General features: G+C 35.8%; 1 protein-coding gene across 16 annotated transcripts in view; it reads left to right on the plus strand.

The window, feature by feature from the left end:
- CADPS2 (calcium dependent secretion activator 2) overlaps window positions 1-24,527 on the plus strand; it is a 564,672-nt gene that overhangs the window by 534,762 nt on the left and 5,383 nt on the right. For all 16 annotated transcript variants that reach the window (XM_054237741.2, XM_054237742.2, XM_054237744.2 and 13 more), the window contains 2 exons: window positions 1,373-1,480; window positions 22,704-22,808. In XM_054237741.2, coding sequence (XP_054093716.1) covers window positions 1,373-1,480; window positions 22,704-22,808 — 213 coding nt within the window. The remainder of the gene's footprint in view (window positions 1-1,372; window positions 1,481-22,703; window positions 22,809-24,527) is intronic.

The following is a 24,527-nucleotide window of genomic DNA, read 5'->3' on the forward strand; positions in this document are numbered from 1 at the left end:
CACTTCTACCTGTCTATCATTAGGTAGATGGATCTACCTAATCTAATAGATCTACCTATCTAATTCATAGCAGATCTACCTAATGATAGATATTTATCATTTTTTTCTTATTAAAATCATACTCCAAACAATAACTCAATACAGATTAGGAACCAACCACAGGTATAGATGACACAAGTAAGTATTTTCATTATCTAATCCAGCTATATGAAGTTCAAGAAAGAGCTAAACATAAATCAAGAAGGAAATCTCTTTAGCAGCCATGCAGGCTTCCATCCTTTCCTAAAACTGACTTTGTAGAGTCTATAGCAAGGAGAAATTTTATTACTTCCTCTACTATTAGAAGACACCAAATGTTTTATAACTTTGAAAGGTACTTAACGCACATCTTTGACTCTATGTAGGAAACTAATTCATTGATACTCTTACCACATTTCTGCCCGGAAATAAATTCTTCAGATAATGTCAGTAAATATTGAGTAGAAGCAATGGACAGTCCACAAGGTATTTTATATTTCATTTTGTAACATATTAAATCTTTTTCCCCAATATCTTCCTCACAACATTTTACTCAGTTTAATAAAAACAATTACTCTGTATTCCCTGAACACTCACAGTAGTTGAAGGAGGCATCTTAAGGAAAGCTAACATTTTTGGCTTCTTTTTATTTTGTTTCATTTATTTGTTTGAGACAGGGTCTGGCTCTGTTGCCTAGGCTAGAGTGCAATGGCACAATCATAGCTCACTGCAACCTCAACCACTCAGGCTCAAGCAATTCTCCTGCCTCAGCCTCCTGGGTAGCTGGGACTACAGGTGCACAACACCACACCCAGCTAATTTTTTTTTTAATTTTTTGTAGAGATGGGTTTTCACCATGTTGCTCAGACTGGTCTTGAACTCCTGGGCCCAAGCAATTCACCTGCTTTGGCCTTTCAAAGTACTGGGATTATAGGCATGAGCCATGGCACCCAGTGCATTTTAAAAATATTATTGATAAGCCAGCCAGAAATGATGCAAAGTAAATTGTATTTGCATTTAGAAAATTATAATTACAAGTGGAAATTTTTTGGAAATAATCATTCATTTATACTGCTTGACATACTGGCCTTTCAAGATAGCCATTTAACAAAAAAAAAGATGTCTACAGATCTACAACTCTATATTTTTAATTTGACCTCAAGTTTTGAACATCAGTAATAAATTATTGTTTGCTCTAATTATGGAATGTATTGAAAGTGCTCACTGTTGGTTTGGTCTTATGCTCATGTTATGACTGTAATTTTCAAAATTATTTTTCAGAGTGTGATTAAATAATAATTTCACAGTTGAGACCTGATGTTATTTTGTTCCCCCTGCTTTTCTTTCACAACAGAAACCAGGAATGGATCTGGCAGACACCTATATTATGTTTGTTCGGCAAAACCAAGATATTCTTCGAGAAAAGGTCAATGAGGAAATGTATATAGAAAAGTTATTTGATGTAAGTAGCTTCCCTTGCAAGGTATGCTGGCACCATAGATAAACTGCAAAAAGAAAAGTGGGATTTTGATGGTATGTTTGTAAAGCAGACTCTCCTTTTTTTGATTCTTTATCTTCTGTACTAAAAATTTGAAGCCTGCCAGGCACGGTAGCTCACGCCTATAATCTCAGCACTTTGGAAGGCTGAGGCAAGTGGGTCACTTAAGGTCAGGAGTTCAAGAGCAGCCTGGTCAACATGGCCAATCCCTGTCTCTACTAAAAATACCAAAAAAAAAAAAAAAAAAAAATAGCTGGGTGTGGCAGTGAATGACTGTAAGTAATCATAGCTACTCAGGAGACTGAGGCAGAAGAATTGCTTGAACCTGGGAGGCGAAGGTTGCAGTGAGCCAAGATTGTGCCACTGCACTCCAACCTGGGAGACAGAGCGAGACTTTGTTGCAAAAAAAATGAATAAATAAAAAATAAAAAGTTGAACCATTCTAGAAATAGACAATCATGGATAGATTAGTTGGTGTGTGGGCAGGGGTCAAGTGGTGGGGTGCCTTCTCAACATCTTCAATTTTTTGTCTTGGGAACCTATTTATTGCAATTAATTTTTGCCGTCAGTTTGTTATAAAGGTAGAAGTTTTTCCTCCTTGAAATTATTCTCCATTTCCAGTTCCTCTTCATTTGCAGCTAATATAGTTGATCATTTTTATACTTCTTTGCCTGCTGATGGACTCTTTAATTAGCTTCCTTTTCTACATGAAAAGTATCACCATTAGTCTCAAAAACCTGATGTTTGTTATAACAAGCCAGATGATAATCATTTTACCATGGTGTTCAGCATCTTTTCACTTGTCTTTTGCAGCATTCCATAAACAGAGTCCTGTTATAGAGGATGTGGTCCCTTCTATAAGATTTTTTTTTTTTTTTGAGACGGAGTTTCGCTGTCGTTACCCAGACTGGAGTGCAATGGCATGATCTCGGATCACCGCAACCTCTGCCTCCTGGGTTCAAGCAATTCTCCTGCCTCAGCCTCCCGAGTGGCTGGGACTACAGGCACGCACCACCATGCCCAGCTTATTTTTGTATTTTTAGTAGAGACGGGGTTTCACCTTGTTGACCAGGATGGTCTCGATCTCTTGACCTCGTGATCCACCCACCTCGGCCTCCCAAATGCTGGGATTACAGGCGTGAGCCACTGCGCCCGGCCTATAAGATGCCTTAAGTCAGTATGATATTCTGCAGTTAAACGAACAAATAAGCTGCAGGAAAGCCAAATATCTGCCACTCCACTGTTGAACATTTTCATCTTGTTTAAAGTACTGGTGTATGCTAAAATATGCAATATTACAGTTTTATCAGTACAAAGGTCTTTATGTAGGCATGACAGTGCCTAGAAATGAGGATCATGGTTTTGTATACTATGCTCATCGTGTTTCAATTTATTCAGTATCTGTAAAGGAGACTAAGAGAGCAGTCAATTTAAATAACCATGTTGTCATTCATTTGTAATTATTTTATAGTCAGTTCAAAGGAATCGATACTTTGCTTGTGATACAACTTTGCATAATTCACCACAGTTCAGCTTCTGAAATGTAATATTTGCTTTGAAGCTTATTTATTTATGTACATCTTCTCTGCACTTCAGAAATACTTTTCTGGCAGTTTCATTTAATTATGCAAGTTACTGCAAATGTTTTCAAAACAGCAATTCACGGGCTTCATGGTGACACTTCAGCTGTGGCAGTTACAGAAGGTCCCGCTATGCCATCCTCTCTGCCATGGTCTCTTGTGTCAGTGTTCACTGTCATTTTGGGTGGTCAAAATGAATCTTATCTTGCATGCTTTATGTTTCTACCCTTTACTCAGGCCATCTTACAACAAAAAGTATCATCTGTTTTAATAAGCTAAGTGTTAATATGTGTGAAAAAAATGATTTTCTAAAAGCTTTGATGCCCTGCAGGGGTGGAAAAATTATCATTCATCCAGCTGGCTCTTTTACAAAATACTGAAACCATATTAGCATCTTCTGCTTCTGTTTGGTATTGTTCTGAATTTACAAACATGTATTTCATTTCCAAGTTCTCTTTTACTTTTTCTGCTAATGTGGTAATTTTCAAAACTGTTAGACAGAAGAGGGAAATTGAGTTGATGTTATTCCCATTATGTTTCCTCTTAGAATAGCTAAAGCACATATTCTGTGATGAAAAGTTAAAGCCATTCTATAAGTAGATCATCATAGATAGATTTGTCAAGGGGATTGGGTGAACTTTCTGAACATCTTCAGTTTTTTGACTTGGTGACCTATTTACTGTAATCCATTCTTGCCCTCAGTTTATTAAAAAGGTAGTTTTTTTCTCCTCGAAGTTATATTCTACTTCCAACTCCTCTTCATTCACTGAAGTTCTTTGGAAGACTTTCTGTGTGGCAGCAATAACAGACAGAAGGAACTGAAGTGGCTCTAAGGAGGCCAAAATTAAAATATGACACAAGTTGTATTATCCCAGTTATACATACTTTCATTCAGTACCTAAGCATCTGACATGGTTGTGGGTCTAAAAGGAATTCTCAATAAGTAACCATTCTGTTTTGGTTGTGAAGGTTTTACATTTTAAATATCCCCAGTAGAACACTGGACTTGTTATTTGTAAAATAGTTGTAATGTCCTTAAACATTGCACATTTTTATTACTTTATTTAAAAATAAAAATAGACCCTAATTCTGTTGATTTATCATCAAGAATAACATGTATAAGGGGATACTAAGAGCCCCTAATTAGCCAAGACTGAATTTGCCTCAATTACAGTTAGAAAATGAGAGGTTATCAAGTATGTGTTGAAAGGTAAAGTAGAATGTGTATCTTAAGCAACAGATCATTACTGAGAGACATTATATAATTATTTGAAATCCACTTGGCTGGAGCTTAAAATAATATTGTTAGGTGACGAAAAACAGTTGAAAATCATGACCCTATAAATACTGTTAGCGACCTTAGCCTATTACAGATAAAAGATTGAAGAGAACAATTTCATTCAGGCATCATGACAAACTTCTGCTATTCCAATTAGAGTATTTCCTATATAAGTAAGTAAATGGATCTTGTTAACTTCAGATGCAGATGAAAACACACACACACACATTACAATGAGTTAAAACTTAGTGATTTTAACCAACCCAGATAAGAAAACAAGGGTCACAGTTTCTGAGTCACGTAACATGAGGGCTTAAAGTCCTCAAGAAATTAACTTAGTTTTGGAAATACCACATTTAACACTATTTTTATATAAAATGATTAGTCTGCAAAACATTCACCCTGCCCCCAATATTTTTGGAAAGTATGTTTTACTAAATAATCTTTGAAGGTAATGTGGCTATGTTAAAAAGTTTATGGAACTTTTTCTGGGTATAGGAAATTATCCCTGACCTCTATAACTTTTTGATCATTTAAACATCTTGATTGTTCCTGATTTTTGTGGTGAAATAATACCCCAGGGTTTGGTTTGGTGCTGTTGCTTAAGATCAAAAACATAGCATTGCCCTAGATTTGTACCCATTGTTTTAGGAATGAGAATATCTTCAAGAGTTTTTAGTGTGCAACCTACACAGACATTTACCATACAAAATCTGCTTCTGGAGCATTCTGCACTGCTGCTATCATTCCCATCTCCATTAATAAGTCATTAATATCAACTTATGAAAGAGGAAATGAGTAAAATCTGCATCGTCTTAAAGATCATAAATAGGATAATCTTCAACTTTTACATCAAATCTTGAAATATTAACATTAAAAAGTACCCTTTGAGGGTCACAAAAGCTAATATTAGGACAAATGTAAAGGCATTATATTCACCTCATAAGTAGTTACATTTTACTTATGTAAAAAATTACATTTTACATAAGTAAAACATTTTACATTTTACATAAGTAAAACAGAAATAACTTTTTAAAAGTATAAATAAATTATGGTAGGTCCAGTGTTAACAGAGAAAAGTAAGTTTGTTTAAGGGACATCCTTAATCTTTTCAATCTATCAAAATAATAGCTGTGGCTTTCACCACTACCATTCCCTGGGCACCTCCGTGCTCCAAGAAATGTGCTAGGTGCTTTACCTATATCATTTCCAAGCTCCTAGGCTAGATCCTATCAATCCCATTTTATCCTTATTTTTAGGTTAAAACATCTCCCATCCAGAGAAGATAAGTGATTTGTGGATTGTGAAGTCAAACTTTGAAATCATATTTCTCTAGTTTCAAAGTCCATGCTGTCTCTACCTTACCTCTGAATTACAAAATTTGAAATGATAAACTAGTGTTGTGGGAAGAGGTCCGGTCTGAGAATGCATAAACCTGAGTTCCAACCACAGTTCTGCCATTAAATATCTGGGAGAGTTCGAAAAAGTTATGCCATCTGTGTAAGACTTGGTTTACTTAATACATGGAAACTAAAGGTGTTGGTCTGGAACTCCAGATGATCTCTGAAACTTCCAGATTTTAAATTAATCATTCTTTTAGGGTTTTTTGTTTTTGTTTTGTCTTATTTTGTTTTTGACACAGAGTTTTGCTCTCATTGCCCAGGCTGGCGTGCAGTGGTGCTATCTCGGCTCATTGCAACCTCTGCCTCCAGGTTCAGGCGATTCTCCTGCCTCGGCTTCTGGAGTAGCTGGGATTACAGGCATGTGCCAGCATTTCTGGCTAATTTTGTATTTTTAGTAGAGACGTGGTTTCTCCATGTTGGTCAGGCTGGTCTCAAACTCCTGACTTCAGGTGATCTGCCCACCTCGGCCTCCCAAAGTGCTAGGATTACAGGCATGAACCACCATACCCAGACTCTTTCAGTTTTAATGTTAGCAATGATAACAGAAATTACTGGGTTTGTTACATAAAGGGTCTTGTACTTTAGAATAGTAATTTCTAAGTTATTTTGTGGTAGCCAGGTGAAAATACAATGTCCCACCTCAGAAGCAATAGCACATATAGTAGATTAATAGAAAAGAAAATCTATCTACAAGAAGAGCTGTGCCATATAATGTTCTGTATATCTATCACTATAGTTCAGATACCCAAATTTTTATTTTATTTTATTTTATTTTTTAGACAGCATCTTGCTCTGTCACCCAGGCTGGAGTGCAGTGACTTGATCTCGGCTCACTGCAACCTCTGCCTCCTGGGTTCAAGCAATTCTCCTGCCTCAGCCTCCCAAGTAGCTGGGACTACAGGCACATGCCACCATGCCTGGTGAATTTTTGTATTTTTAGTAGAGATGGGGGTCTCACCATGGTAGCCAGGATGGTCTTGATCTTCTGACCTCATGATCCTCCTGCCTCAGCCTCCCAAAGGGCTGGGATTACAGGTGTGAGCCTGGCCCCAATTTTTTTTTTTAAAGTTGCAATTCGTATTCTTTATATTCAGACTCAGTGTTTGTGGTAACCAGGATGTTTTAAACAGAGGGTATCCCTGCCTCTCATATGGCCACTGAGGCACATGCTAAGTTTACAATCTACATATTAAATTGACATTTTTAATTTTAAAACAGTGACTTACTGGGTAAGAAAAACCTAAAGAAGTTATCCTGTCATAGGAAAGATCATGGATATACCAAAAGAAAGTTTTTCTTCTGCTTTGTAGGCTCTCTCTCTTACCCTGTGTCCTTTTTTTTAAACACATAAAACATCATTGTCAGCAGTCTTTTAAAAATTTTTATCAAATCAAAACCACCTTCTGCCTAATCTCAATATAAAAAGTATGACAAAGATTTTATAATCATTCAATTCCAATTTTAATGCCTACTATGATGTTTCTCCCCAGGCAGAGTGGCTGCTTACTCTCTCAGGTTTCAGAACATGTAGGACAAATCATGGGTGTCCACGTGTCGGAAGAGATGCGGGTACATTTCCCCAGAGCTTTGGTTCTCTGGGCTGGAAAGTAGTGATGCTTCAGAAGTCAAAACTGACATCTGGAGTAATGACCACAACAGCACTTTGGTTGTCATTTTCTAAGGTCCAAGAATGTTGAAATGTAGAGGCAATTGACAGTTGACTGAAGCACATCTTATTTTCCAAGACAGACACTATATCTACCTAACTCTCTAAACCATTGTGCGTTTATTGGGCACTGCCTACCTTGAATCTCTTGGAAACTATCTCATTTTAGCTCTCATGTTGCTGAAGAAATATAAGAGTATAGTATTTAATTGGCAAATCATGCAGCTTAAACATGCTCTTTGTTATAAATTAATTAAATGTTTAATTGTGGAGGAGTTTCATCTCCACAAGATTATTTTAATGTTATGATGTCTTGTAAAATTTAAAGTAATTCTTTAAATGATAGTTAATCAGTTATATTCATCCAAATAGTGTTTTATAAGGATTAATTTCAAAGGACTTTCTGTGAAAAGAATGCCTCCTTTCTAGTAAAGAAACTCTAAATTAAACATTTTGTGTAAAATTGACCTATACTATATAAATGGATTCAGCAGCCTGTTAATGTAAGATAAAAAGAAAATAATGAAAATATTGTAAGTAAATGTGCTTCTCAAAATGAAACTGATTTTGCACTTACATGCTCTTGTTTGTCTCTGGACTCCCAAATTTTAAAAAAGGTGAAAACGCCCAGAACATTTTTTTTTTTTGGTTAGAGTTTTGCTCCTGTCACCCAGACTGGAGTACAATGGTACAATCCCAGCTCACTGCAACCTCAGATTCCCAGGTTCAAATAATTCTCTTGCCTCAGCCTCCAAAATAGCTGGGACTATAGGCATGTGCCACTACACCCGGCTAATTTTTTTATTTTTAGTAGAAATAGAGTTTCACCATGTTGGCCAGGCTAGTCTTAAACTCCTAACCTAGATGATTTGCATGCCTCTACCTCCCAAAGGGCGGAGATTACAGACAGCCACAGCACCCATCCTGCCCAGAACTTTTGAGTTAGTGTTTCATATCAATGCCCGAACTTTTTGATGTGAGAATTTACTCATTCTTGGTAAGAACAACACTGCTATTCTTAATATATTTAAAGATTGTTTATTACTATGTTGATTTCCTAAGAATAGTTGAAGTCAATAAAACATGCAGAAGAATGACCATTAAATAGCACTTTCACAGTATACTTGGTTGTATGTATTTGGAGCTGATAATGTACTTTTCAATCATATTATTGGGTGAGTTTCTTTGTGTATGTAATCAGCCTGCTTACTAGGAATGCAGGCTGGAACTCATTGAGATGGAAGGCCATCTTTGCCTTCTTGCATTTCTTGTAATACTACAATATTATAAAGGTATTCTAGCTGAACAGGGTGGATAATGTCTGAAATCTTAACACTTTGAGAGGCCAACATGGGATGATCACTTAAGTCTAGGAGTTCAAGAACAGACTGGACAACATAGCAAGACCTTGTCTCTACACAAAAGAAATTGTTTTTAATTATCCTAGCATGATAGCGTGTTCCTATAGTCCTAGCTACTTGGGAGGCTAAGACAAGAGGATCAATCAAGTCCAGGAGTTCGCAGCTGCAGTGAGCTATAACCACACCACTGTACTCCAGTCTAGGTCACAGAGCAAGACCCTGTCTCAAAAAGAAAAGTGGGAAACTTTCTTGTACATGAATATCAGTTTTAAAATAGCAGTTTTCCCCTTTTCAGTTATTTTTCACTTTCGAATAACTGTATAATTGTTATATGGTCTTCATAAATTAGCATAGATTCCCATTAGAGTATTTTTGTTTTGGTTTTATTTTTATATAAACATACTCAAATATAAATCATTAACAGTTGCACCAGTATGCCCAAGCATGGTTTTCCTGTCAGCACTCAAATACTAATATTCCTGTGTCATAGCCATTCTCCTTTTCCATCAGTAGAAAGGGATGTGTGATATGAGTTCAGTTATGTACTTGAGGCTGTTTGAGTTAATTTATTTTTATTTATTTATTTATTTTTGAGACAGAGTTTCACTCTGTAGCCCCAGCTAGAGTGCAGTGGTGCAATCTCTGCTCACTGCAACCTCTGCCTCCCAGACTTAAGCAGTTCTCCTGCCTCAGCCTCCCAGGTAGCTGGGACCACAGGCGTGCGCCTCCATGCTTGGCTAATGTTTTATTTTTTAGTGGACACAGGGTATCACCCTGTTGCCCAGGGTGGTCTTGAACTCCTGAGCTTAGGCAGTCCACCCATCTTGGCCTCACAAAATGCTGGGATTTCAGGCATGAGCCACTGCTCCTGGCCGACGTAATTTATTTCTCAAGGTAATTTATTATTGCCTTTAGTATGCAATGAGGTAGCTTGTGTACTAAAGGTAAATTAAAAGGTTTGACTAACCTTTTGGTTATATATAGGGTAGGAGCAGTGTCTCCTTCATCTCACATATTGTAACACTGTGTTACTTAGCTGCTTTTAACACGTTGTTTTTCAGCTGTTGTCATTATTGTGTTTCATTGTATATCTATTTCTGCTTTGGTTTACCTATGGTATTTGGACTCACACTGAAGTTGTTTGATCTCTTTTAAGATAGTCCTAGTCAGGCCTGTTTCTATATTGCCTTCTCTGCCGCAGTAGATGCCATACAGAGCTGCTCCTCAGCCTTTTATTTTTTCCCTTAAAGTTTGTTTCTCTTTAAAACCTCTGCTCTCAAATTACAGCAGTCTGGTTCATTTGAGTTAATAATCCTCATTGTAATGTTAAGTTATTATTTGTAAGTGTAAGAATTTATAAAAGGATCAATTTTTGATGTATGGTGTATGCCAAAATAGCTTTGGCAAGTCCAGACGCAGTTCAGAGAGGCCAAAGGCTGTCATTTGAATCGGAGCTGTTGGTGAATTAAAACCTGAGAAACGTGAGATAAGCATGCCTAATTGCCTACAAGAAACTCAACCAGAAAGTGTATTGTAGCTTGTTGATCTTATTTCTTTGAAAATTCAAAAGAATCGTCAAGAAATATGTGGGCTTCTTGGTTAAATTCTTGAAATGTGATCGTGGAACACAATTGTCATTTGGCACATTCCCAGAAATACACATCTTTGCATGAGGCACCTGGACATATGTGGCAGGTCTGGTAGAATCAGCTAATTAACAGCACAGGCTTAAACAGGCACCTCATCTGGCAGTGCAGTTAGTTGCCTGATGATGCTCAGCAGGATTTGGTAGTGCTTTTTATTTTTCTATCCTAATGGTCTGCTGCCCACCTAATTTTGCCTTATTGTCAGTCACTACTTACCACAGCTTGGGGCCCTCCCAGGAGGCTAAATTATTATCAAAGGATTAGGGAGATGTAGCCTTGCAGCTCTGACATTTCTGATTACTTGTCTATGCCAGAACACTAATTAGCTGTGACTAATTAAGAAAAATGTTCCTGCCATAGAAAACCATTTAAAAGAACTGAGAAGTAGAAAAGCAATTCAAAAGCTGAGCAGTGCTCAGATTTACTGATGCTCTTTAGATTTTCACCAGAGCCTTAACTTACCTTTAATTGTGCTCAGAATTTAAAAAAAAAGGAAATTCCACATGCAAACTGACCAGACGTTTTTGCTTGAAAAGGAAAAAAAAAAAATAAAAAGTTGATCACCTAAGCTCTCTTAACAATGGTAAAACTGTCTTTGATGAATGGAAGGTGACACAACTTTCATTTTCATGGAGAAATTTTTCTAAACACCAATTGCATAAATGTACATTCGCATGCATCCACCTGAGCCAGTAACGAAGGCTTAAGTCACTGAAGAAATTAGAACATTCTCTACTGATTTTACAAATGACTGTTGAATTGATCATAAGGAACATGTTGAGCATTTTGAAAGTTAGTTAGCATTGCTTTCATGTATCTTTCATCTTTAAGATGGTATAGAAATTCTGACCTCTCTATGTAGAGCCTGTGACTTTGTATGCTTGCACTTCGACTGGTCACTGGTGCCTTGTTAATGGGAATGCCCAGGCTTTCCCTGAGACCAGCATTTCTATCAGTTGACCACTGCAATGTTTTCATAGAACAGATAGCTACTACTCTCCATCCCTTCCCTCCTAACTTCTTAAACAAATGGCATGTGTGGCTTTAAAGCCATTTTCTGTGCTGGCTTTTTGTATTCCTCCTCTGTGAACCACGCCTTCTGCAAGGTCAGCACCATTCACAAGTGGGCACAGCAGTAGCAGCCAGGTCACCAATGCTGAATAAATCCAAGTAAAGAAAAAATAAATCTGCATGAGGAAAAAGCAAAACCATTATTACATGTGGTTATTGAATGCATTGGCAGGAGACTATATAAAATAATTTTAAACTTTCTTATAAACACCTAACCTCTAAGAGAGAGCCCTCAATTTCCTGAGCTTAGCCCAGCCCTAGATAATACATCATCTAAATTTTGCTATCTTAATATGGACAAAATATTTCATTTGGATAAAAAAAAGTTCTCACTCCTACCTCACCTACATTCTTCATGCTGATTTTTAAACCCATTTCTCTTTTTTTCTCTCAGTGGAGAACAAAAGGCAGGTAGCCAGCATCCTCTAAGGATAATCCTTCCTAAATATGAACACTGTTATTAAGGTACCTGTCATACTTGTCTCCTCCAGGATAAATAATCCCTATTTGTTTAACTTCACTTCATAGGCCTTTTTTCTAGCCCTTTAATCATCTTTGTGGCTGTCCTTTGAAACTTCTCAAAGTGTTCTCTGTCATGCTTAGGGTTTACAGTCAAGAATAGGATGCACTATTTGAATGTGGCTGAACAAGATTCTTTCAAGCCTTCTATTCATTCATTTTAATATATAACTTTTCCCATACTTTTGCTCCACTGATATCTTTATCTTTAGTTACATATATTTCCTATACTGGTTTTTGTTGACTTTTCTCTCAGTTGCTGCATATCTTAAAGATAGGCAATAACCTGAGGTCAGCTGTTCAAGATCAGCCTGGCCAACATGCTGAAACCCCGTCTCTACTAAAAATAGAAAACTTGGCTGGATGTGGTAGCACACGCCTGTAGTCTCAGCTACTCAGGAGGCTGAGACAGGAGAATTGCTTGATCCCAGGAGGCGGAGGAGATTGTAGTAATATGAGATCCTGTCACTGCACTCCAGCCTTGGTGACAGAGCAAGATTCCATCTCAAAAAAAAAGGATAGGCAATAAATATATAAATTTGTTGATGTAGAATATTTATCTTTGAGGCAGTAAAAGTACGTGTTTATCGATGTAGATTATCCATTCTGTTGATGTTTTATGTTACAAGATCTAGAAAACAAACTCATCATTCAATTACTATGTGTAAAAATTGGTGAGGAATGTTGAGATTAAAACATTAAGCCTTGGCTTTGCCCAAAGAGATGGCTACTTATGTCACAATGACTCAGTCGGAATGTAGTGAGAATAGAAAGTTGAAATCCCTCTTATTAATTATTTATTCATTGAACCTATATTTATCAAACACTTTTTAGACCACACACTTTGATAGAAGCTGGGAATACAGTATTAAACAAGGCAGACCAAGTCCTTGCCCTTAGGGGTATTTTTGAAAGTTTTTTTTTCCACATAAAACATTTGACTTTATTGTCTGCAGAATAACTATCCACAATTTTTTTTTAAATGGAAGCATTCTGGCGAACTAAAAGTCAATAATGTTTCAAAATAGATACTAGTAATTATCTATTAAATTATTTATTTCTAATCCCAGCACTTTGGGAGGCCGAGGAGGGTGGATCACGAGGTCAAGAGATCGAGACCATCCTGGTCAACGAGGTGAAACCCCGTCCCTACTAAAAATACAAAAATTAGCTGGGCACGGTGGTGCGTGCCTGTAGTCCCAGCTACTTGGGAGGCTGAGGCAGGAGAATTGCTTGAACCCAGAAAGCGGAGGTTGCAGTGAACTAAGATCATGCCATTGCACTCCAGTCTGGGTAACAAGAGCAAAACTCTGTCTCAAAACAAAATTATTTATTTCTTTCTCCCTCTGCTTCAAGTAGATGATTGTAAACTTGCTAAAAGTTTACAGCCAACACAAAGTTTGTGCCCAGTTCTAGTGCCTGCATCAAATGACCTGACTGGGAGATAAGAGCACATTTGTGCTCTCTATTCTTCCTGGGTTCTTAGCTCAAAAGCCAGGCTTATTTCAGCTCCCAAACAAGCTCTCATATCCCTGTAGACAGAAGTCGCCATTTCCACAGCAACACTATTTTTCTGCCTTTCTTTAAAAACAGCTCACAAAGCCAACAAGCATAGAAGGCACCCAGACATGTCACTTAGTGGTGAAAATACACAGGCAGCACAGCCAGCCGTGCCTCCTAATATGCCCGACAGCCTCAAAATGGGTACCAGTAGACCTGAACATGTGCTAGAGAGGCAGCTCCCTGCCTGAGGGACAGCCTCTGGAGGGCTGTCCTTAGTGGCTGAGTACATCAACATCTGAGCTCCTCATGTTAGCAGAGCTTTGAGAGAGAGAGAGAGAGTATGGATTCTTATATATGCACATAGATATGGAAGTTTATCAATGTATAGTACTTTCTCTTTTATTTCATTAATCATCACTGTCACATTTTAAGCACCATTTGAGTCCTGTTCTAAAATTTGTTGGCCAAATGCAACTGTTTACTTTTCAGTGATTTCTACAGCTTTAACATGTATTAAATTATTTTTCTATTAATGAAATATGTGATTCAAGTCAACAATGAATCTGGCTCTGCTTTTCCTCTGTCCTTTGCTGAAAATACCATATATATATATATGTATATATATACATACAGTATTTTATATTTACAAATACAAATATATATATATACAGTATTTTATATTTACAAATACAAATATATATATACAGTATTTTATATTTACAAATATTTAAATGCATACAGTCCTTTCATTAAAATTGAATGCATGCTCTGTGCCAGACATTCTACTAAGGGCTGGAGATAGCAATACAAGTACGATTTAGTTAATGCCTTGTGTATACTCACAGCTGATTGAGGGAGACATAAACCACATTGTGCAACATTTTTATAGACACATCTATAGAGTTCTAGGAGCAGAAAATAGGTAAGCCCCTAATTGTACCTAGTAAGAGATAGTATTGGCTAAAAAGCAGATATAATGAATGGTTGAGCTGAGTCAGGCTAACAGGAATCTGGCCAGGGGGTATGTAGTTGGGAATAAAGTCCAGACAGAGGAATGGGCATGCACAGAAACCAAAGGTATAGAGAAGCCTAGCATGTGTCACAGCTGCAGGTGGGTCAGTTTGCTGAAGATGGTTCCTATGGGAGTACACCATGACTCAGAGACAGAAAGGTAGCTGTCTACTCCCATCCTTAGGATACTCTTAATAAAAGATTTTGGAATGTTTCCCATTTTTATAAGGAAACAGAAGCAGAAAACCTGCTAACAGTTCATTCTCAGGTGTGAGTTTTATCTCAAGACTAAATTGTACCAGTTAATAGCAGTTCCAGGAGTCCAATATACTTTCATAAAAATTCTACATCATTGATTTAAAATGTAATATTTACCAAAACTTTATATATGTTCAAAATACATTAACCAGATGAAAATGTTATAGTGCCCAAACGAATCATTCATAAAGGTGATGTCTGAACCCCAGACTAGTACACACACCATTATAACTGTATTTATCAATGAGCCAAACCATTAACTAGTCACTTCACTCAAAGATTAGCCAAACCAGTATGCATTACATCAAGACCACTAAGAAAGGGAGGGGAGAACAACTGATTGTCTGAAATTTTCACTTTATAATTACTAGTCTTTTTAGTGCTAGGAAAGGAGCCACAGAATAAACGTACAGAGACACTTACCTAGTTGATAATAAAGAACAGTATTTTTTAAATTCTCTTCATGTAGTGTGAAGGAAGAGGTAGTATGTAACTTTGAGGACATTTTGGAATGAAGAGTATTTGGGGAATGAAGGGAATTTTGGAAGTAGTTGTGAACTGAAAAGAGCTTGTTCAGCTCCCAGTTTATGGAACTTGTCCTGTTAATCGAACTTAGTTATATAACTGAAGAAGATCTGATTCATCTGGAAATATCTCAGTTATTATATTCATGTATTTTTTAAAAGAGGAAGTATGGAACTCCAAATATAGTGACGTTTTTTCAGCTTTCAACAAGCATTTATTAGGCACTTATTATATACCAACTTTCCCCTGTTAGCACTTTTTACATTTTTCATTCCTTGATAGAAATGATACTCTTAATTTGTAAACTTCCTGATGGAGTTAAAAAATGAAAACTGCCCTGAATATGACTTTATTCAACATGAGAAAAAAAGAAAAAGCATGAATCACATGCTTCCCTGTTCTGATTAAAAAGATAAATAAATAAAAAGATGATGAAGAAAGTCACATATATAGAGTTCCCTTATGGATGAACCAAGGATCTTCTTTACACATTGCATTGCTTTGCTCCAGTAGAACAAATATTTTCCAGTGTTTTTAATCATTATGCTGTACAGCACTTAAAACTGAGTCTTAAGAGAATATATGAGATGTATATCCTATTTGGGAGTATGATTCTTCAAAGAATTTATTTACATTGTATGCTACATTATTGTATTTACCGATACGTTTAATCTTTACAAATGTGGATTGCTTCAACTTGCAAAAAAAAATTGGATGGACTTTTTTGGAAATAATTAATAGGCATCTTCTCTATTTGTGCACAATTCTATGTTGTTGTGACTGTCAGTAAGGACCAAGAATGGTAACGATGCTTTTCCTAGTTTTCTGCTAGAAGTACCAAACTGCTCTTAAGAATCAAAGCTGCTATTGACAAAACAGAAATCCAGATGTCCTTCTAAAGAGAAATGAAATAACACAGGAGTTATGAGCACAGACTCTGGAGCATTAATATAAAATATAAATCTTTACCCTACCACTTACTTGTGTAAGTAAGTTTACACAACAAGTTTATACACATACTTGTTGTATAAACTTGAATAAGTAAATTGCTTAATCTAAACTAAGTTTTGTACCTGTGTAAACTTGGTTTCCAGATAAGCAAAATAGGAATAATTACACCCACTTCATCAAGGTTGTTGTAAGAATTAAATAATTTTTCCCTGGCGGGAGTGCACTGGTGCAATCCCAGTTCACTGCAACCTCTGCCTCCCAGGTTCAAGTGATTCTCCTGCCTCAGCTTCCCAAGTAGCTGGGATTACAGGTACATGTCACCACACCAGCTAATTTTTTTCTATTTTTAATATAGACAGCATTTCGCCATGTTGGCCAGGCTGATCTCCAACTCCTGGCCTCAAGTTATCCACTCACCTCTGCCTCCCAAACTGCTGGGATTACGAGCGTGAGCCACTGCACCAGCCTAAATCAAATTTTAATTAAATCACTTGAATTTCCTATGGAGGATAAAATAAGTATCAGATGCCTTTATAATTAGAATTTATAAAAATAATACTAATAAAAAACAGTATCTGTAATTCACTGGTCTTTTTCAAATCTCATTCCTCAGTATACTTTATTGCTTCATTTTTATGTCTATACATTAAGAGGCAAGATGAGTAAGTTAAAAGCATAACAGACAATAGAAAGTTCTGGAACTCTAGATGATTCTTCTTTATTCTTGAAGAATAAAGCTGTATTGAAGCAACTTATAGAAATAGAATGACAGTTGGGTTTTTCCCTTCCATTCATTTTTACAAGAATCAAGCCCATCGTGCCTTTTCCTCTAAGGCATATTTAAACTAGAAGTATTTCTACAGAGCATTCAAATCTTAGTAGTTTAAAGCTAGATTCATATAATCTACCCCACATATTACAGATGAGAAAGCTGAAGCATAGAGAAGGTGCCTAACAGGCTCAATCAAGCAAATAGTAGTATAAGAGTCTAGCGCTGCCTACCCTCACGGGGTCTGCATTTGTATTCTTCTCTGGTGGGTTGACAATCAGCCCACAGCTGCCATGTCCAGAGGTAAGTCTCTTCTCTTCCCTCACCGTGAGTGCCTCTGGAGCGAGCTGGGAATGTTGACTGGTGTAGGTTGGGTTAAACACTTCCTGTATTTTTAACCCTAATAGGCTGGTTTCAGTTTTCCTTAAATATAGCCCTTATTTCTATTCCAAGCCAGGAAAACATTCACACTTAAAACCTGCAAAATGCTTGTGCTTGTGGGTCTGGTTTTATGGAACCAGGTATGATAATTTCTGTGGGATGCCTTGAACAGGGTGGAAAAACTTTGACATTATTAGATTAAATTTACCATTAATATAACATTTGCATTTTAGTGTTTAGAAATGGGAAGTGAGTGAAACAGAGCCACAAATTTAGTTACATTACTAAATCAATGTACTGTTGACAAAATGAACAATCAATGTATAATGAAGCATTTATATTTACTTTTTAATATACTGGTGAAATTGTAGTGCATTAATGTTTCTAAATATTTTGTTACTCTTTAAAACTACTAAATGATCCTAAAGGATGGCTCATATGTATCAAATTTATCAAAGCCTTCAGCATTTAAAAAATAGTTTGTTCTTTTATTTAACTTTACATTTAAAAGGTACACATTTCCTAAGGTGAGAGTTTCTAGGCATTATTTCATATAACACAATGACTCAACTCCTTTCAAACATATGAATTCTTTTGAAAAAAATGAAGAAATACATAATGTGGAAATTTAGCCATTTCATGTCTTAATTCACTAAAAAATGCTGGTTCTTTGGTTCTTTCTCTTTTCCTTTCTTTGTCACCTATTGAGACAAGCATGGCTGGAGAAGAATAAAAATACATCAACTAGTTGTACCAATTCATAATCAATGAAAAGCTAAACACTTGAGGAGAAAATATGTTACAGATTTGTGCCCTACCAAAGCAGCTATTTTTACCTTGCCATCATCATTAGAAGCCGCATTCTGACAAAAATTATTTGCTTGAAGCACCGTGATATATAAACCCTATGTGGTCTTGTGATTCAGATTTAGGAATATCAGCCTTGGAGGGTCTACAGGCATTGTGCATTAGTATGTATTGAGACCTCATTCCAGGTGGCAAGCAGCTGGACTCTTTAAAAATAAAACTTCCAAAATAAAGGTGAAGTGCTTGTTCCAGGCGATGCATGTTACATTTAATTTAATTATCCTCAAAATGTTATAAATTAGGCAAAAAGGAGAGTTGTGCATATTTAATATATTTGTTTTGTATTTCCGCTAGTCAACAAAATAATGAAATTCCTTAACTACTTCTCTTTAACTTGCATGAAGAAAGCACCGTATGTTGCTAAATCTCTTTTCACCAGCTCTGCGGAGAAACAACTTTAATCCTTGTTAGAAAATTGCCGAGTCTGGGACTGACAAAGAGCTCATGCTTGTTCTATTGTTAGTGCTCCCCGGCCCCAAGAGCAGAGCCCTTTACAGCTGCGTGGATCCCGCCCGGCTCAGCTGCACTATTTAGGAGAGGAGGTTTGTCAATTTCTATTGACAATGGAAAGAGTTTTTCAGGGCCTGTAGCAGTGCTGACACAGTTGGGGATCAATGCCAGCCATTCAGACTGCACCCTCTTTCATTGCTTTGGTTTGTTAATTCAAGACTAAAGGTCCACTGAGGGGGTTCAGGGTGTTTAAGAAAGCTGATGAACTGTTTAAGAAAGCTGATGAACTGCAAGCGTTTATAGCCCTGGTGTGGCAATTTCCATAGTCAGTGGCAACTCCTGGCACTGAGGGAGCTGTGTCCTTGTTGACCCTCTTGTTATTAAAAATGCACAAGTGCTGCGCTTCTCAATATTTCAACACTCTTTCATTGTCAATACCACCTTCTGAGCCCTTCAGCTTGTTGCTTGCTCTAAAGATCTTCTTAGATTGGGTTTGAAAACTTCACCTTAAACACTAGATTAGACTGATGTTCTGTTTTCCGTGCTCCTGTTGATTTGTTGAACCTTCCCAGGGCTGGAAAGCAAGTAGCAGCTTGATGGGGAGACGGGCTGCTAATATGATTTACCAGTCTACAGTCATGCACAATAAGTGTGAATAAATACAGGGGTCTCACAGAGTCAACCCTAGCCTTTCCTTTTCTTCTATTTTTGCTTTAAAAGATATCTCAAGAAAATGAAGTGAGTAACGCATGCCCTTACAGGAGTTGAATGAACCACAAAAAGAAGAAAGAAAAACCATATTTTTGCTAAAGCAGTAGGCTGCTGTCATGGATTGATGTAGAAAAAAATTTGTAAAATATACACTTACTGCTTTATTCCTGTGTAGACTGAGGCAAAGAATAAAGCAGTAATGCCATACCCATACCTTCTGTGCAAGCTCCCGCAACCCTTCCTTTTCATCCCCTGAAGGGAAAAGTGAATGGTCAACCAAGTTGTTTTATAAAATTAACTTTTCCAAAGTGAAAAGACACTTTCTAACATGCAGACTTTACTGCACATTCACGCTTTTCCAATTTTTTGTTTGGTTGTTCGGTTTGGTTTGGTTTGGTGGAGGGGGTTGAGGAATGAAGAGAACCTACCTTTGACCTTTTTCTCAGTGTGAGAAAATGGGTCCTACCATATTCAGTACTCAAAAGAACGACATACTAATTCCAGCACCAGAAATAAGAAAGTGCTAGAGGTTTCTCTTTGGTGGCTTTGTTTGTTTGTGTGAGGGGTGTGTGTGTGCGTGTATGTGTGTGTGTGTGTGTCTGTGTTTTACTGTATACAAGAAAGCAGTCATAGTGGGATTTTTGTTGTTGTTAGCCTGTTCTTAGTGGCAGCAAATATTCTGAGCTAAGTTACTGCTTTTCCTTAGTCATTTGCTTTATTTAGCTAAAATGCCTCTTGAAAATGCTTTGTCTTAGGAGTAAAAAATACACATTCTTATTTGATAGAATAATTTTTCCTAGAGGTTTTTGCTTATAGAATGATTTATTGACCTTCAAAGTAAGATGATGATAAAGTATCTTAAACATTTTACTTAATAATAGTTCTCTTTTTCTGTTTTTACAGTTAACTTTAGATCATTTTATTCCCAAATTTTTTTTCTCTAAAATTGTCATTTTGGCATTGTATTAAATAAGTTATATATAAATGATTTATGTATTTTCAATTATCATTTAATAAGTCTCATTATATATGATGGGAAAAGGGAAATTAATTTTAAATTATATAAGAATTTTTTTTAAAAAAGACGTATATAGAGTAATTTTAAGAAAGTTTTCGCATTTCCCTCAAATTTATACAACTTACCTTGAACACAGTAACTGCGCAGTCTAACAGAGTAACTAGTATGTTAGGCTAGGCTTCGTAAAATACATATACTTTCTTCTATTTTTGCTTTAAAAGAGTCAAGAAAATGATTTGAGTAACGCATGCCCTTACAGGAGTTGAATGAACCGCAAAAAGAAGAAAGAAAAATCGTATTTTTGCTAAAGCAGTAGCTTTAAAGCAGTTGAAAAAATAGGAAAAAAAGTTCAACAAAAAAGAAAAATGTACTAGCCCTTGCAAAATGACGATAGTGTTTAAAAACCACTTCCATTGTGATGATATTTTCACTTTCAAATTATCTCGAGTGTGGTGTGGGGGAAGGGCCTAAATTGAAGGTACTCATTCAATATCACCAATCCTTGTGAGTGTTGTTTACCTGTGTTAAAATAGAAATCAAGAAGCTGAAGCTTTAAATAATTTGAAACAAGTATAGAATTTTATTTCATAAATTGTATCTATAAAAGATTTTGAGATTTAACGTACCAGCAAAAGTACTGAATTTACTAGAAGTTTACTTTTTTAAGAATTTTGGAGTATGAATGTCTTGTTTTATAAAACTTATTGCTGAAATTTTTACATGTCCTGAATATTAAGAAAGTAATCACTAGGAAGGACCAATATTAGGTACAGGAATAACATGTTTTTTAAGAAATTATAGTTCATCTCATATTTTAAAAACTTCAAGCTTTTATTTATCAATTTGATTATTATTATTTAGTAAATCATTATCATTTAAATTAACTTATCTCATGCTATACATTATATGTTCATTATACTAACAGAAAAAAGCACGGTGAAATATAAAATTTATTTTTTATTTTTACTTTAAGTACCATTTCTTATTAAACTAAATTGTATTGGAACAATGTTATTAAATATAAATCCAGGTGAATTTCAGACTTGGATCCCTGAAAATTTATTTTAAAAGTTGAATTTACCATTTTATTATGTTGAGAAAATATTCTTCTAAATTTGTTTTTCTGTGTTTAAATTCTTAAGAACCTATGCACACACATATGTGATCTGGACTGTCACTATGTTTGTGTATACAAGCAAGGCACAAAACCTCCTGTTTTTCAAAAATTATTTTGTCATTTCCTAAATGCTGAGTGGACATTGATATTTCTCACTGTTATCTGAATGAGTAGCATTATTCTTAGGAGTGTTATCTAAACCTTGCTCTGAATCACTGTATCCCTTAAAAATGTCATCTGTAATGGCAGATTGGTTTTTTTTTTTTTTTTGAAAATAGGAACAATTTTTTTTTGCTAGACTGACAGACATAGGAGCAGAAAATTGCATTTAAGAAGAATTTTAGTTTTTCTCTTAAGAGGTTTGTAATAAATGGAAAAATTATGGACCCTCCAAAAACACAAAATGAAACACATCCTTTTCATTCATAATTTGGTCAACTGATACCTATTTTGTGATTCTTACAAAAATTCAATCTTGATAATGTTCCCTCCTAAGATCTCAATAAATCTTTATTTTAGGTGTTTTTAAAAGAGCTTGGTAAATACTTAACTGATAAAGGTGTGATTGAGGATTACTGTTTAGAAAGTTGTAGATTTTTTTTTTTTTGCCATTGCTCCTTTAAAATGTAATTTTTAGGTATTGACTACATGACTTATAGCATAACACATCTTCGTTTTGATTGTTACTTAACATGTAGGCTAATAGATGATTTACCTTTGAAAATAACTTACCTCTTTTTTCTTGCTGCTTGGCTGTCCATTCAGTCCTATAACATGTATTTAGGATCCATTGTTACCTACAAATTACAAAGCAGGCCACTAGGCTGCAAAGTGCAAAAACACTGTTTCCATGAATATGTTACAGCTGAAAGACTGTAATGTTAATTCATTTAAAGAACAGCCTAGGTCGACTCAACAGATTTTCTAGCAAAGCATACAATTCTGTTAACAGGAAATTATAGCATTATTGACTTCAAGTGCTGATCTGTGGTCATTTCAGAGTGTTTCATTACCCCCTCATTACTGAATCTGTTAAATGAATACTGCAGAGGTTGTTTTCTTTTTTTTTCTCCTCCCCTGTGCCCTAATTCTTCTTTCCAGCAATGGTACAGCAATTCCATAAAAGTCATTTGCCTGTGGTTGACTGATAGACTAGACCTCCAGCTCCATATTTACCAGCTGAAGACGCTCATCAAGATTGTGAAGGTAAAGAAAATGTATTTAGATGTGAATTACCCACCAAGCTATAAGGAATAATGGCAAGATACTGACATACAAGAAAGCTGTGTTTGACGAAACTAAAAAGCATCACTTATTAGCAATGATGTGCTCCTGTTTACTTCCATTTTTAGTTAGATTACTGAATAAACATAAATTTATCTTTTTTGTACTAATAAACATTTGCTAGCAAATAATCACAGTTCGAGATAATATACAGTTACCTGAATGAAGTAGGTTCACAGTAATTTTTCATTTATTTTCTTGAGCATATAAACGTTTTCTTGCAATACACATACTTCATATTTATTAGGATCATATGTCATTATGAGGGCTTGTGAACTATATTTGCCAGAAGAATAACAAGAGTCTTTGTTATTTTATTATATGCTGGTACAAAAGTAATACATTGTCATTGCCCAAATTCTGGAAGCATGCCTCTTCTTATATGTGAAAGGTAATCAGTTGGCGCGTTGGAGACCATCCAAAACTACTGGCATCTATGTCACTTAAGTTCAGCAAGGCCATTTTGACTTTAGCTCTTCAAGAGAGAAGCTAATAACTTATATGTTATATTTACTGAGTAAGATCTTTAAAATAATATATTATGCAAAATTTTTCGCACTTCATAAATTCTAGTGGAAGCACAAAATTTACCCCAAGTGTAACCTTTTCTTAAAATTGGGACATAAATTTCACCTTATAGCAGAAAACATAACTCTAAGCTATTGAGAGTCACCTATTTATTTAAACAAAAGGTCTTTACTTCCATTTTCGTACCATTTATTAGTAGTACATATATGCATATGTACCCACACACATAATGTGTATACATGCATCTGTGTGTATGTGTGTGTATATATGAGTATACACAGTAGTTTGCAAAATGTTATTCCTGACCTATGATTATCATCATCACCTGGGAACCTGTTAGACCCACAGATTCTTGGGCCGCACCCCAGGTTTACTGAATCAGAAACTCTAAGGGTGGAACCCAGTAGTCTATAGATTAACAAGTCCTCCAGATGGTTCTAATACATGAAAACATGCTAAAGTTTTCAGTGACCCACTGTGTTACATCATTAAAAGATGTTTCTAGCCACATTAATATATTTTTGTTACTTGCTTGGTTCCTACAGTCTTATTAGAATACAAATTCTTTATGCTTGCTTGTTAATCTTGTTAGGCCCACAAATAGGAAATTCTGTTCCGAAGTCAGAAATTGGCAAATCTACTGGGACGTAGAACCAGACCTAAAATGTTACAATAATAGCAATTATGGCTAATCATAAAAAGTAAAATTATGGCCACCAACAAAATTTTAATAGTATAGCTACACATTACAGATCAATGAGGAAAATACCTTTGATCCAGAATACTTCTTATTTGGTGTTATTTATTTTACAAAAAATCTGAAAGGACAATATGATAGGTTTATAATTGGCTTAGTTCTCCATTGTTTCTCATTTCTATAAACATGACTTGAAGAGCTTTCACATAAAGATTGTTTTCCAGAAAAGAGAAGCAGAATAATATACTTGCCTTCTAAATATATATATGTATTTATGTGTGTATGTGTGTGTGTGTATACGGTTGCACTCTATATGGTGATTAATATTGGGATTAGCTGTTTATACTTCTGATAAACCATATTTTCAAGGTAATGCCTACTGTGTTCAGGATGTCAGAAGTTACATATTCAACCAC

The sequence above is a fragment of the Callithrix jacchus genome, chromosome 11 (assembly GCF_049354715.1).
Source record: "Callithrix jacchus isolate 240 chromosome 11, calJac240_pri, whole genome shotgun sequence".
In the NCBI taxonomy this organism is placed as follows: domain Eukaryota; kingdom Metazoa; phylum Chordata; class Mammalia; order Primates; family Cebidae; genus Callithrix; species Callithrix jacchus.